At 50.5% G+C, this 15,530-nt stretch overlaps 1 protein-coding gene across 4 annotated transcripts in view; it reads right to left on the reverse strand.

Annotated features, from left to right (window-relative positions):
* Positions 1–3,430: 3,430 nt before the first annotated feature.
* Gsn (gelsolin) overlaps positions 3,431–15,530 on the reverse strand; it is a 56,572-nt gene continuing 44,472 nt past the window's right edge. For all 4 annotated transcript variants that reach the window (XM_052722526.1, XM_052722528.1, XM_052722527.1 and 1 more), the window contains 9 exons: positions 15,197–15,412; positions 13,416–13,549; positions 10,679–10,769; positions 9,574–9,744; positions 8,873–9,047; positions 7,547–7,671; positions 7,283–7,360; positions 4,945–5,005; positions 3,431–3,859 (listed from right to left, as the gene is read on the reverse strand). In XM_052722526.1, the coding sequence (XP_052578486.1) occupies positions 3,690–3,859; positions 4,945–5,005; positions 7,283–7,360; positions 7,547–7,671; positions 8,873–9,047; positions 9,574–9,744; positions 10,679–10,769; positions 13,416–13,549; positions 15,197–15,412 (1,221 nt within the window). In that variant the 3' untranslated portion in view covers positions 3,431–3,689. The remainder of the gene's footprint in view (positions 3,860–4,944; positions 5,006–7,282; positions 7,361–7,546; positions 7,672–8,872; positions 9,048–9,573; positions 9,745–10,678; positions 10,770–13,415; positions 13,550–15,196; positions 15,413–15,530) is intronic.

A 15,530-nucleotide genomic window follows, 5' to 3' on the forward strand; every position in this document is an offset into this window, starting at 1 on the left:
ATAGTCCACATACAGAAGCTTCATCCTATAACATGGAGTGGCATGGACCAAGAGGAGGAAAGGTGGCCAGAAGAATCCAGAAGGAAAGGGGAGGGACAGGCTCTGTCCTTGACCTCCAGGGAGAAAAGCATTTGAAGCAGTTCATGGGAGTACCCAAGGGGGAGTTTTGATGCTCTGAATACCAGCAAAGATTCAGGCCTAGAGGGACCATATTTGGACACCAAGGAGTACCTCTCCTGTGTTCCAAAGGCAGATCCAGGAGCCTCTCTAGGTACGGCAGTTGCCAAGGTAGAGATCTCACCAAAGAGTCTTTTGAGTAATAGAATGAACAGAAGGGACCAGCTGTAGAAAGTGGGTACAGGCAGACACCACAGGAGGTGTCTCTATGGCAACACACCTTGTCTACTTCCTACTCCAGGGAGTGTAGTTGGCTTTGAACTCCATCAAGGCCAAGCCTCCTAATGACAGTGCACAGAATAGGGGAGGTAAGACTCATGTTCATAAGGAGATATAGAACTCATTTGAGAGCTGGCTCAGAACACTCAAAGAATACATATTTTTGCCCTGCATTCACAACAGCATTGTACACAGTAGTCAAAAGGTGGAAATAATCCGACCATCCATGGTGGATGAATGGATAAATAAGATGAGATATGTACATACAATGGAATAGTATTTACCCATCAATGTAGATCAAGGGTTGCTTTTGGAAGCAATTCTAAGTCAAATATGCCAGACACAGACAATAAATATTGCATGACTCTTTTTAGGGGAGGTAGGCAGAATAGGCAAATTTATCAAGGGCAAAGGAAGAATAAAGATCCTAGGGTGATGGAGGGATGGGGAGCTTATTTAATAATAAACACTTAAAAGCAAGGGCTAGTATCCCACACCTTTAGTCCCATCACTCGAGAGGCAGGTGGATCTCTGTGAGTTCAAGGCCAGCCTGGTCTACAGAGTGAGTCCCAAGACAGCCATGGCTACCCAGAGAAACTCTGTCTTGAAAAAAACATTTATTATTATTATTATTATTATTATTATTATTATTATTATTATTATTATTAAGCACTTAGATTGGGGGCTATAAAATGTTTGGATCGGGCTGGAGAGATGGTTCAGCGGTTGAGAGCACTGGCTGCTCTTCCAGAGGACCCAGGTTCGATTCCCAGCACCCACATGGCAGCTCACAACTGTAACTCCAGTTCCAGAAGTTAGTATTCCTTTTTCTCACCTGCTTGGGCACTGCACACACATGGTGCACACATATACCTACAGGCAAAACACTCATATGCGTAAAATTAAAAATCTTTTTTAAAATGTTTTTATAAGTTTGGGTACCGGTAGTGGTTATAGCTTATGTCACATTACATATCTATGTAATATCACTAATTGTATGCCTAGCACTGGTTAAAATGAAATACTCTGTCATACTCAGCTTGCTACACAAACAACAACTGGGCGCGGCGGCAAATGCCTAGATCCTCAGCTTGGGGGCGGCTGAGGAGGAGATCTGCAATTCGAATAAAACCTGGACAACTTAGTGAGACCCTTTCTCAAAATAAAATAGAAGAGGGTCCAGGAACGGGGAGGTGAGGCTGCTCGGATGGTAAAGGCGCCTGCATCTCAAGCCTGGTGACCTGAGTTCCATCCCAAGAACCCACACGGTACGGGAGAGAAGGGACTCCTCAAAGCTGTCCTCCGACCTACACACACACACACACAGAGACAGAGACAGAGACACAGAGAGAGAGACAGAAAGAGACACACACAGAGAGAGAGACACACACACACACAGAGACAGACAGACAGAGAGGGACACACACACAGAGACAGAGACACACAGAGAGAGAGACAGAGAGAGACAGAGACACACAGAGACAGACACACACACAGAGACACACACAGAGACAGACAGATACAGACAAAGAGAGACAGAGACACACACACAGAGACAGACAGACACACAGACAGAAAGAGAAAGGGAGACAGACACACAGACAGAGAAAGAGAGAGGGAGACAGACAGACAGATACACACACAGAGAGAGAGAGAGACAGACAGACAGACAGAGACAGAGACACAGAGAGAGAGACAGAGATACAGAGAGACAGACAGACAGACAGAGAGACAGAGAGAGAGACAGACAGACAGAGACACAGAGAGACAGAGACACAGAGAGAGACAGACAGAGAGACAGAGAGATAGAGACAGAGAGAGAGACAGACAGACAGACAGAGAGACAGAGACACACAGAGAGAGACAGAGAGACAGAGAGAGACACATAGAGAGACAGAGAGAGAGAGACAGACAGACAGAGAGACAGAGAGAGAGAGAGCAGAGAGAGAGAGAGCAGAGAGAGCAGTTTGAGAGTGTAGCTTGGTGGTAGAGCATTTGTCTAACTTGCACAGAATCTGGGGTTCAATCCTGAAAAAAGAAACAAACACAGACCATATCATCAAATTAAACAAAATAAAACCCTTCCTCTCTGGCCCAAGCCTACCTAAAAGCTTTGCAGACACGGCAGGACTAAGCGGAGAACAGACACTCCCACTCTGCCTTTCCTTCCTGCCCTCTCCCGGTCAGCCAGGTTGACTGCTTCCCGTGCCCGTTAGTTTTTGTCTGCTAGACACAGGCAGGTTCCTCTGGGGAAAGGGAACCTCAGCCGAGCAATTGCCTCTAGTAGGTGGTGTAGTGGGTGGCTGTTCTCACCATGCCCTGGAGCACCACCCCTAGTGAGGTAGCAGGTTACACCTGCCTAGGACCTTGAAGTACATGCCCCTTGGGACCCTTAAGACCTGTACGAGGTCTCTCTTCAATACCTCATGGTTTTGGAGGCTGGGACAGACCAGGGCAGATCACACCAGAGAACAGCGTTGGACCATGCTTCACCCTTCCAGGACCCTGAGACAAATGCCTTTATTCTGTCTTGTGAGTTAACCCCCAAATAAATTCCTTTGATCATTAGGCAGACTCCACAGATTGCTAGCGATATAATCCCAATAAGGTGGCCTGTAGGGAAGTCTGTGGAGACATTTTCTTGACTAATGATTGATGGGGAGGGCCCAGCCCACTAGAGGTGGTGCTTGGGTTGTATAAGCAAGCCTTGGGGAGGAAGCCGATAAGCAGCACTCCTCCATGTCCTCTTCTTCAGTTCCTGCCTCGACTTCCTTTCATGACAGGCGATAAGCCAGAAGATGAAATGTCCTCCCCACGTCACTTTTGGTCACTGTTTTTATCACTACAGACTAGGACATGCCCCAGTAGTGTGTGTGATCAGCTTCTCAAGGTGGGTGGAGCTGATCTGCTGCCTCACAGCCCAGGGCGGGCACCTACCTCAGCACCTCAGAATCACCAGGGTTAGGAGCAGGTTCAGAGACTAGGACTATTTCGTGGGTAGGGTCATGGACTGAGGCACACAGTGACACACCTGGAGAGAACACACTTCAAAAAGCTTTTATTGAACTTAATTCCCAAAGCACGGATACTTGAGGCAATTTTGAAAAGACCCTGAATTTTCCCAGGGCTGGTTTTGGCTACTGTAAAAAAACAAACACACACACACACACACACACACACACACACACACACACACACACACACACAGTTATCGGGCTGGCCGCAGGATCTCTTTGGGAGACGGACAATTCTCAAAGGCACTGACTGGTGACATTGGTGGCTCTGGTCCTGACTCAGGCAGACAGCTCAGCCAGGGCCCTGTCCAATGGATCCACCGACCAGTAGTTGTCATCCCAGCCGAGGAACCAGCCCACAAAGGATGGAGGCTCAAAGCCCTGCCTCACGACAGTGATGGGGGTCCGCCTGTCCCGATTAGCTGGGTCCGTCTCGATATACCGCTTAGCTGCAGACACACACGGAGAAGAAACCCAGGGACTCTTAGTGTCTCCTCCTCAGAGAGAGAGTAGGGGTTGCCAGAGAATATGGTCTCATATTCTGACCACCACCACCTCGGATTGCCCCCAACACAGGAAGAACAGGAACTTTCACTTAAATTCCTGCTTCACAGAGTTCTCAGCCCTTCTCTGAATGTATCATTTCCCCCTGGTGATTAAGATATTAAATAAAGAAACCAGTCCTAGAGTTCAGTCTCTAGATTAGCTACCAAGATAGGTTCCCACACAGGGACCCTAACAAGGAAATCTCTAGGGCATGCTGGGAATTGGACATGGGCTCGCCTCTGTTCCTTCCTTCCCTCAGGCATTCTGAAGGGACACATTTATCTCTTCACACTTGCAGTAGCTTTTATCTAGAATGTCCCTCAAAGCTGTGGTCCTCAGCCCGGGGGGGGGGGGGGGGGGGGCAGTGAGAACTCTAAGAAGTGGTGTTTTCTGCTGCTCAGGCATTGCCCTTGAAGAGACCCCACCCTTTCCTCTCCCTTCCCAAGTCTCCATGGCATTACTCTGTACACACTCTCCACCTCAGTGCCTCACCACAGGCTCAAAATCACCAGAGTCAGTTGACCTGGGCTGAAACTTCCAAAATATGAATATGATTGAAATGGGAAACGTCCAAAATATGAATTGATTGCCTCAGGTAGTCACAAAAAGCCACTGGGACATCACCCCAAGCAGGGTTCCAGAAGGTCAGACTATGAGCAGAAAGTCTCCATCCCCATGGAAGCTAACTCCTAGAACAGCATCAGAAGCTGCTCCTACCTACCTACAGCCAAACACCCACCCCTAACCCACAGCCAAAGACCCCACCCACACCCACCACTCCCACCCACAACCAAAGAGCTCACCCACACCCACCATTCCCACCCACAGCCAAAGACTCTATCCACAATCAAAGACTCCACCCACAGCCAAAGACTCTATCCACAATCAAAGATTCCACCCACAGCCAAAGACCCCACCCACACCCACAGCCAAAGACCCTATCCACAGTCAAAGTCCCCACCCACACCCTAGAGCCTAGGGTCCTCACCAGAAGTCAAGGCTTCTGTCTTTTCCTCTTCCTGTGAGTCCTTTCCAACCCAGACAAAGACCTGTAGGTGAGATGTGGAATGAAAATCACATGAGAGGTGCTGGTGACAGTCACCGCTGGATAAAGAACAGGGGTGGAGGTGGGTCCTGGGTATCAGAAACAGACACAGCCCCCCATAACCAACAGCCTTTAGACAGCGACTGGAAAGGCATGGGACAGAGGCTGCAAGGCAGTGACCTACACACGTGCTTGCCATTAACGTGTTGGCCTGTGACAGCACTGTCTTGGAATCCAGTCGTCAATGATGGCATAAGAGTCTGGGTTTCCAACTTCTCCTGAAGTGCAGGAGTGTTGGGGGTATTTGATCACTCTGTGAACTCCCTGTTAGCATTTGTATTAATTAAATAAAATTAACCTTGGGTCAGGAGGCTGATTGAGCAACTAGTTGACAAAAAGTAATCATAGAGCCTCAGAGGGCGAATGGGAGAGAGAGAGATGTGTTAGAAGGAGTAGGGAGAGATTTGGAGTGGCGTGGCTTTTTCTGTTTTGGTGGAGAGAAAGGATGGGCTTTTTGGAGATGCCAGGGAGGAGAGAAGGTCAGCTGGTTGCTAGTCAGCCTCTCTGAGCTAGCAGGTTTTCACCCCAGCCTTTGAATCTCGTCTTATCTATAAATAGAACAATGGAGATTTAGTTAAAGCTACCTTTAGTGGCAGCGACAGAGTCAGTGCAGCCTGAGCAGCCAGCCACTGCCAGAGAAGCAGGCCAATAACTGTGCAGTCACAATTACCGGCTGAAACAGGAGTAGATCAAGGTGCAGCCACTGTACCGAAGATAAAACAACACAGGAAGATCTGGAAGCTGGGCCATCACCTTCACTGGGATGAAGCTGAGAGGTGGGCACCTCTGGTGACAGGTCCAGTTTGCCTCAGGCTACACCTTTCCTCACATCTCCTCATCCCAGCCTACTTCACTCATTTTCATTGCAATATGGGGGCAGAGTTGGAAAACCCTCTTTAAGAGTTCATGAGTCACACCTTTAAAGGTGTGGATTCACTCAACAAATGGGTGGACAGATGTTTTTAGTCATTCATCCAACAAAGGCATGCTGAAAGGCTACCAATCTCTGCATCTTGACTGACACATGTCTAAAGCTTGTAATAAAAAACTCATGTCACTGTGATCCTTATGACAAGTTAGGTCACACATAAAAACCTACTCTGCTGATTTTTACACATCATCTATTTTTTTTTAAATCTTTGTGTGTAGGTATGTGTGCCTACTTGTGCCACAATGCACATGTTGAGGTCGGAGAACAACCTTGGGTATGGGTCCTCACTTTACACTTTGTTTGAAGTAGGATCTTCCTGTTCATAGTGCTGTATCCTGACTAGCTGGACTATGAGCTTCTGGGGAGTCTGTCTGGTTCCCCCATTCTCCTCTTGTTTGGGAGCATGGGATTGAGGACACACCTTATCACGTTGAGCTTTTCCTTGAGTTCTGGGGACCTCTACTCGGGTCCTCATGCTTGTGTGGCAAGTGCTTTATCCACTGGGCTGTCTCCCCAGCTCTGACATCTATTTTTATGCATCTCTCAAGATAATCACATTCAAGAGCAATTGCCATTTACTAATGACAGTCAATGTTGTCAATGCCTTAGACAAGAAAACGCCAGGCTGCCCCAAAGTCACCCGTGGGAGAAAGACAGACTTGGGCCTTTGTGTCTAGCCATTCTACAGCCTGGCAGGCACTTGATAGAAGGGGTTACTGAGTTGACGCTCCCATGAGAGCAGACCCAGGGGGAGCAGAGGAGGTCAACTTGATGCATCCTTCATTCCCAGCATCCCCTAGAGAGCACTGTTTAGATGCTCAGTTGATGCTGGATGAATGTCATCCATGCTGGTTCCTCTACAGCAAACCACCCTAGCAGATGACACGAGAGACCCCAGAGCTGGGGAGTGACATTTCCAAGCTCCAAAGGACACTGGGCAACTTAACCTGCACATGACACGTTGCTAAGTTCAACTTTCTTCATACAGATTTAAAGCCAGAATTCACACTCCCCTGAGGCTAAGGGGAGAAGGGCATGGTGCAGGGTCATGTGACCTGGGTTTCTAGAGTGCTTTACAGCTTCCAATGGCCATGCACTTGCCAGTCAGCTAACATCACTTCCATTTTACATCTGAGGAAAAGGACGCTCAGAGAGAGGGGACGTGGCTTACAGCCATTCAGGACCTCCCTGAAAACACCTGGTGTTTCATGCCCTCCTTGTGGCTCATCTTGGAGCTAAGAGTCTAGCTTCCCCCTCTACCTCAGCCTTCTCCTTCTCTCCTTTACTTACCTGGTCCCAGGTGTCCAGGAGCATGACGTCATCAGTAGCCAGGTCTTCCTGCATAAGCTCTCCGGGAACCTCTTCGATCTGGGGAGGTCAGAGGAGGTCAAGGAAGAAGCATCATCCCCCATTGGTTCCCAGGATGAGTGCACGGGCTTGTCCTGCCTTCAGGGGCCCTTCCCCTGCACTGGGCCATCAGACTGTGTCTCCAGGCTCTGAGGTCCAGTGACCCCCCTAAACCTGCCACAAGCAGAGGTGTCACCCCAGACTCACCACAAAGCGCCCGATCCTGTTGGAGCAGGCAAACAGGCGAGGAGGATGGGCATCCATCTTTTTGTCCTTCAGCCTTGGGGATGTGCGGTAGACAGTCTTCCCACCCAGAGCCTCCCAGAAGCCACCTATGAGGGGAGATCGCATCAGTCACCAAGGGAAACCATGGCCCCATGAGCACATCTCACCAGACCCCAGATCCACCTGGCTGCTCTCCACTTTAAGATCCCAGGGGCTCAAGACAGAAGGGAACGGAGAGGCCCGGAGAGGGTAAATTGGCATAAGACCCATGGCAGAGGCAACGGCACCACAGGACGGGGCTAATTATCTCCACTCAGCACACAGAGGCCCAGGGACAGTGATTCACCTAATTCACACAGCCTGGGAGTGGTAAAGCCAGGAGGCAAATCTTTTCTAAGTCCAATTTCCATATTCTTTCGACAATACCTGCTCTGGCTATGTGTTTTCTGTCTGTATGTGGCCATTTCTATGGAAATGTATCACAATTAAACAGTTACTGTTAGCATTCTGAACCACTCCTTGGGGACCCGCCCAGCATCCTGATGTCATCTTATGTAAAGTCCCCTTTAAGAGAAAAACCTCTCGCTTCTTCTTCTTCCTTCTCCCTTTCTCTCCATGAGGTGATGCACACCTCCGCGTTCTCTCTTCCCCCATCTTTCTCTCTCTCCTTCTCTCTATCCCATCTCCCCTCCCCCTTTAATAATAAAACTTTCCACGTGGATGTGTGTCTGCATAGTGTAACTTTCCATCGCGCCATGCTGCGGACCGCCACATCTGCATGGACCGCCACATCTGCATGGCGAGTCTCCTTCTCACCAGCCGTGGGCACCTTGGCTCAAATAAGGCCTCTCGCTTGCCATTTACAAAGGTCACACTTCCTCATGTCCATTCTTTCCCACATTTCAAGCACTCAAAAGCCACAGTGACCACCAGCCACCAAACTGGGGCTGGGAGACACAGAACATTTATCCTAATGGCGTTTTCTGCTGGGCAGAGAGGCAGAGACCAAGCGACCCTTCACTGCTTCCATGAAATACCAAGGAAAGGGGGAGGGGTTCTGAGCATCAACAGAAAAGACGGTGAGGGCCGATGCCTTCCTCCGTGTAGCTCTAAAGGCAAGGAGAACCTCTCTGACATGTCACCTCCGCCATCATCTCCCGAGGCCCTCACAACAAGTTCTCCTTCCTTTGGTGTCTGGAGACTACCCTGTCGTTGGCCGTCATGCTCATTTTACCCTCCCATTTGACACGCATGAGGTGATGGCACCAGAGAAGGGTGTGGAGGGAAGGGATGGGCCCCGGCTCCCACCTGGCTCGCTGCCTTCCTCCACCTGCACGGGCTGGGCTCTCAGCACCCTCAGCAGCTCCTGGGCCCCGGTCTTCTCGGCCTCACTGGCTCCTGCACCCACCCACAGGTAGGCAGCTGAGGGGGTTTTCAGCACAAAGGCATCGTTGGAGTTCAGAGCACCAGCCTTCGGCATCACCTGGAGGCGGGTGGGGCAGGCAGCACTCAGTCAGGAACAAGGAAACACAGCCTAGCCCCTCATGACGGCCCAGGGACCCTGCAGCAGACGACATCTTTCCTCCAGAGACGGAGAGCACAGACTTGGGACACTGAGAGGGCAGGCTAACCCCACATTTCTCAGACGCACTCTGAGGAGTGAGAATGACCTGGAATTTGGGGCTGCATTAACAAAAGCTGAATGCTCAAAACAAAGGAGTTGACAGAGTAATTCTCCAGTGCTGAGACCATAGTGGCCTACTATTGCGGAATCAGAAACGCAGTCCGGGCTGCACAGAATGAGTTCTAGAGAAGGTAGTGAGCTGCCTATGATGGAAAGTATGTAAGGAATCCTGATGGGGCAAGGGGCTGCCAGGGCAGGACGCCCTGAAAATCTGCTTCCTCATCCCACCCAGGCCCACTCAGCCCTGGGCCTCTGGAGGTCTATTCAGTGGGCCTAGAAGACTTCAGGAGGGCAATCCTGCCCACATTCTGGGACCTGGCATTACCTCCACAGCCCTGGTGGCTCCAGAGCTGCTGGCTCGGACTTGGAAGAGGCGGGTACTGGCAGGGGTTGTCTGCCCACCATCTCGGGAGGTGCCACCCTTGTAGATTATCATAGGCTTCCCACCAAACAAGCTCATGAGGTGTGCAGGCTCCTTGCCTTGGACCACTCGGCTCTGGCAGTGAGAGAGGAGAGAATCAGCTTTGCTTTTTTTCCTTTTTTATAATGTTTTTAAATTTTATATGCATCAGTGTTTTGTCCGCATGTATATCTGTGTGAGAGTGTTGGATCCCCTGGAACTGGAGTTACAGACAGTTGTGAGCTGCCTTCTGGATGCTGGGAATTGATCCTAGGCCTCTGGGAGAGCAGTTAGTGCTCTTAACTGCTGAGCCATCTCTCCAACCCCCCAAAATCAGCTTTTCTACGTGGTCCTGGGCCATTCCCTCCAGAAAGGCTACCACATCTGACTACACCACATCTGTTGGTGGCACCAGAGCACTGAGTGGAGCAAACTGGAGACGGTGTCACCACCAAGGTCCGCGGTTGCCATCTCGGCTGTTTCCCTACTCTCTGCCTCTGAGTCTGGCCCAAGAACGAGGGGAGCCCAAGTTCGCAAATATGACCTTAAAAGGAAGGACAGATTGCCTGAGTACGTTCTTCCAGAATGCTGACGTCAGTCCCAGACAAGTGAGTCGGTGGAGGGTGCGAAGGGCCTTCCAGATGCGGAGGCAGCACCCACACAGCCCCAACCTCCCAACTCTCCCCTGTCCCTAGCCTGTCTTCTTACTTAGACCTGAACACAGCACATGATCTCCTTGTCCTGAATGTGCCCTGCAGGAACCAACTGTGTCATCCCTGCTGCACAGCCAAGGGAGGGCATGGAGACGCTGCCCAGGAAAGACAGGGTCTATATAACTGGATGCAGACACTAAGCCCAGTACATAGAAAACCCTGCATAAATGTTTGTAGCATGGGTAGGTGTGTAGACAGACAGATGGATGGATGGTGAGTAGGCAGATGCCTGGATGAGTGTATGAATAATTAGGAAGGTAAGTGAGCTGACAGGTGAAGGCCTGGCTGAAGCCCTAAGAGGCACTGTTCTGGCTCACCTGGACAGGCGTTCCTCCCAGCTCCTCATCCAGCTGGGCAGTCAGGATGGCGGACGCAGCGACCTCATCCTGGGTAGACTGGGCACCCTGCCTAGAAGAGGGAGAGAGACTCAAGACTAGTTTACACAGAGCCCTGGGCCTCTTCCTTGCCCTGAGCTCCAGTAACCCATGAGCCTCCTTGTCAAGGGGATGGAACTGGGATGGAGACGTGCAGGGACTGTGGAGAACCAGAGACTAGAGCCTCACATCCTGCCCACCCCAGCTCAGCAGACGGTTTTCTTACTTAGGACCTAGTACAACAGGTGGATTTCCCTGTCCTAAATGTGCCTGCAGGGAACTCCCTGGTCATCCTCTGATGGACAGCCAGGAGAGGGTACTGAGACACAAACGCAAAATGTACAAAAGCAGTCAGGGCATCTCTTTGTATAAAAGGGGTCAGAAACAGCAGGTGATACATGCCATCTGGAGGGAAAGACACCAGACACAGCCTCATGGGCACATGTAAAAGACTGCCAGATGTGCACTGAAAGATGTATGGAAACTGCCCTGAGAGGGGACGTTAGGGAGACGCAAGGTCCCCTGCCTCTGCTCCTTGCCCAGGCTGGGCCTTGTATGACTGTACCTGGCAGACACCATAAATCAAAAAGCCTTCTTTTGTATCAGCCAGGCACAGCGGCCCATGCCTTTAGTCCCAGCACTTGGGAGACAGAGGCAGACAGATCTCTGTGAGTTTGAGGCTAGCCTGGTCTACAGAGTGAGTTCCAGGGCAGCCAGGGCTACACAGAGAAACCCTGTCTTGAAAAAACAATATGTTGAGCTTAGTGGTGCAGGCCTGGAGTCTCAGCTACTTGGGAGGTTGAGGCAGGAAGATTGCAAGTTCAAGGCCAGCATGGACAAATTAGTGAGACTGTCTCAAAATAAAAGGCAAAAAGGGTGCTGAGTTTATAGACCAGGGGTAGTGGCTTGCCTAGAATGTATAAGGATCTGGGATCAATCTCCATCACCCCCCATAGCCCCCCAACAATATGTGTATTATCTAGTTTATAAATGTAGCTTCTTTAAAAGTATGGGGTTGTCAAACTGAGTCTGAGTACATGATTCCTGAGCATCACTCTTCAGGACTCTATGGTCATGAAGGAAAAGGGCAGGCTGTGTCACAGATCCCAAAGGACTGAGGGGACACAGGAAGAAATGCCTTGTGGGGCCCTGGGCCCCAGAGATGTCCTGTGGGGCCAGAAAAGACACAGGAATGGAGAGTTGGTGTGCTGGAGCAGACACAAACAAGTGCACAGCCTTGCATCTGCCTGACCCACAGCTGCCAGGGCTGCGACGTGAAGCGGTAGGAACTGGCCAGATAATTGGATTTTTATTTTTGCAACTTTTCAGTGGGTCTGAGATTATTTCAAAATGAAAACGTTAACAAAGAAGAAATTCAACAACTATTAGATAAAAGTCTGAAACTGTCTAGTAATAGGAACACCATTTTTTCTTTCTTTCTTCCTTTTTGCGGGGGGGGGGGATCTTTCTTTCTTTCTTTCTTTCTTTTTTTGTGTGTGTGGCAGGGGTTGAGACAGGGTTTCACTGTGCAGCTTGGCTCTCCTGGAACTCCTGCCTCTGCCTCCCAAATGCTGGGATTAAAAGTGTGTGCCACCACCATTTTCCTAATGTCTGTTTTTCAGTGCTACGGGAGTGACCCAGAGCTACCTGCATCCCCGAAGTGCTCTGCCATTGAGCCACACTCCTGACCCCAAATGCAAATTTAAATTCTAATAAGATATCACTTTATAAATTATTAGCTTGACCAACATCCATGAGTTTAGCAACACAGTCCACTGAGGTGGAGCTCTTGTGTGTAGCTGGCAGGAATACAGGAATTTGAGAAGCTCCAAGCACTAGCTAGAGAAACTGGAGCTATCCATCAAAATGACAGGGTCATTGCCTGATTCTGCCAATCCATTTCTGGGAACTCACCGGAGAGACATCTCTAAACATCTGACTGTTTGCTAACAGTTATTAATCTTGGTGATGCCGAGAGAGCAGTAGACAGCACCTGAGTACGCATGGGTGTGGGGAGTCTGTTGATAAATGGCGGTATGGCAACCCAAAGGAGTGGGACAGTTGTAAGACATGCCACCTACATCAGGAAGTGTCAGTTTCCAGGAAGGCCGTATCCAAAAGGCAAGCCACAGGTCAATGCACTTAGCATTTGTTTACATTACATATCCTTCCAGTAATTATGCAAAAAGGATAAATAAAAATTGTCAACTGGTCAAGAGGAAAGGGCAGGGCTTGGTGGATGAGTCAACAGCAGTACAGGGGGATGAAAAGTTCAGAATGACACCTTTGGATTCTGCTTTGGGTTGGCGCAATGTGAGTCTATGCTGTGCTTTAAGACAAGTATTTAAATAATTATTATAACTGACATATATAATAATATTACATATTTATGTACTAGAGAATAATCTGTAATTATTACAATGGAAGCCTCGGCAGGGATTGGCAGGAGCTGCTGGGTTGGTGTGTCTCTATCCCTAAGATGGAATGTCATATTCTGATGGCAGGAAGCTTAGAGTTGTGACTCTGGGTAAGAATGGGTCCCAGCAGGGTGTGGTCGTCCGAATTTAGGCCTCTATAATCCAGATTCCCTCAGATCAACTCCCTCTTTTCACCATATTCAGGCACAGTCAGGTCCCCACACACTCCCGCTAACACCGAGCAGACAGCCCAGGTCCCTCACCAGTTGTAGATGATCTGTCCCTGGCGGCCACCATGGCGATAGCTGTACAGAATGATGTAGCTGTCACCTCCATAGAACTGCCCATATGTGGCAGGGTCCACTGGTACCTTGTTGGAGCCTTCGATTCTCCAGATCTGCAGGGGCAGAGCTGGGGTCAGACACCACAGTGTGCCCTCTGTCACCTCAGGCCACTGGAGACCCCAGCACAGCAGACAGGACAAGCTTTTCCTGGGTGCACAGTGCCATTCAGGCCCAAGCTCACAGAGCTCACAGAGCTGTTGAGAGGCACGGCGGGGCGATGACCCCAGGGTTCCTGCCCCAGCTCTTCTCACCACATTTTGGCTAGCTTCACCCTGAAAGGCCCCTCAAGATAGGTCTAGATTAGAAGACAGAGACAGGCCTGAGTCAAACCTAAGCCCCACCCCTTGGGAGGCCCTATGACGTGGGACAGCTTCACCTCTCAGAGCCTCAGTTTCTCACCTGGCATGTGGTGGTGGTGACAGCAGTGAAGGTAAGTCCTTCAAGCCTTAAACTCTAGTCATGAAGATGGCGTGATGCCCTGAACCACAAGCTGGCTGTCAGCATCAGCGGCTATCGATAAGATTGTTATTACATCTCCAACATTTCCATTCTCCCCATCGTTAAGGAAGCACTAGAATTTTATGGGCCATCTCACTCATCAGGGCCATAGTTGGGTGGCCTCAGAATGACCCCGGCAGGCGGCTCTCTGCCGAGATCCGGGGACAGGACTGTAGTCACCGGGAGGCCCTGCAGTGACACCTGGTGGTGAAGTGGAGACACTGCGCAACCCCATTTTACAAGCGAGAAAGTGAGGCTTAGAGAGGCTGAGTAATTGGCCCCCGGAGACTCAGCCAGGCTCAACCCTCTGTCTACTAAATACTTTCGCTGCCTCCTCCCCACACCCTGCATCCACGACAGCAATGACACCAGACAAAGACGACCCTGCAGATGCCTCTTAGGAAACAACAAACACCGACCTGAACCAGACTCTGGGTCCTAAACATCTCTGAGCACACCTCCGCCTGTACTAGTCCCTCAGACCTTATCGTCTCTCCCCTAAACCATCACAGCCACCCCCCAGATGTTCCAGCTTCATTTCCCGCCCCTACCTACTCTTATGGTGTGCAGAACCAAATCTGTCATACATCTACTAAAAACAAAAGAAAACCCAAAATACTTTATTACTGCCACACCCCATGAATGGCATTCGTGGTCCCTCCTCAGGATGGCATCAGCACCAAACTGGGAGAAGCACTGTTCTCCTCAAATAGTGGGTCACGCCTGGAATGCACCCCCTGCACCCCAGCAGCAAACCCCTACTATTGTGATAGCCAACCCAGCCACCCCATTCCCACTGCCCTTCCTGCGTTTCCGAGAAATCCCCTGGGCTTCCTTTCAGCTCTGGGAACAACAGATTTCAAGATTCTGTTGTGGCCATGGTCACCTGCCCTCCCATCCAGGCACTCCTGGGGAGAAGGATGGGGTCCAGAGCCGGCAAAGAGCCTGGCACATGGTTGATGCTCAGGGGATGCTTGTTGCCAAAAACAAAAGTGAAACAAAAGGATCTCATCCACTGTAACTGTGGTGGAAACATGAAACACCCTCAGGGAGGCGGAGGGTGGGGGCAGGAGCCGCAGGTGCCGGGGAGGGAGGGAGCCAGGGAGCGGAGGCATCCGCCGGAGCCCGCCCAGGCACAGCAACATTGTAACTGTGGGATCCGGTGGAGCCAGGCCTTTGCTCTAAAACTGCGGTTCCAATACCTGTTTCTGGCCAGTGCCGTCATCGTCCATGCCATGCTGGGCGGCCATGGCCGTGGAGGTGTGCAATGTTGCAGCATCGAAAGGCACCCGCTCCACGTTGGCAATGTGGCTGGAGAGGTAGCCCAGGCCAGGGCCATCTGTCTGGTCTGGGTCCCGCCAGTTCTTAAAGAACTGCTTGAACAGCGGGGTCTCGCCACCCTCCGGAAGGACTGAAACCTGGGAAGAGGAGAGGAGCAGGATGTGGCAAGGCTGCCTAGCAGGCGTCTCCGAGAGCCTCAGGTGCCCATCCAGTCCCCAAGGAGGATGGGGGACCCCTCCATCCTTACCACCACTG

Source organism: Peromyscus californicus, unplaced genomic scaffold (genome assembly GCF_007827085.1).
Source record: "Peromyscus californicus insignis strain IS unplaced genomic scaffold, ASM782708v3 Scaffold_7__1_contigs__length_154581171, whole genome shotgun sequence".
NCBI classification, from domain to species: domain Eukaryota; kingdom Metazoa; phylum Chordata; class Mammalia; order Rodentia; family Cricetidae; genus Peromyscus; species Peromyscus californicus.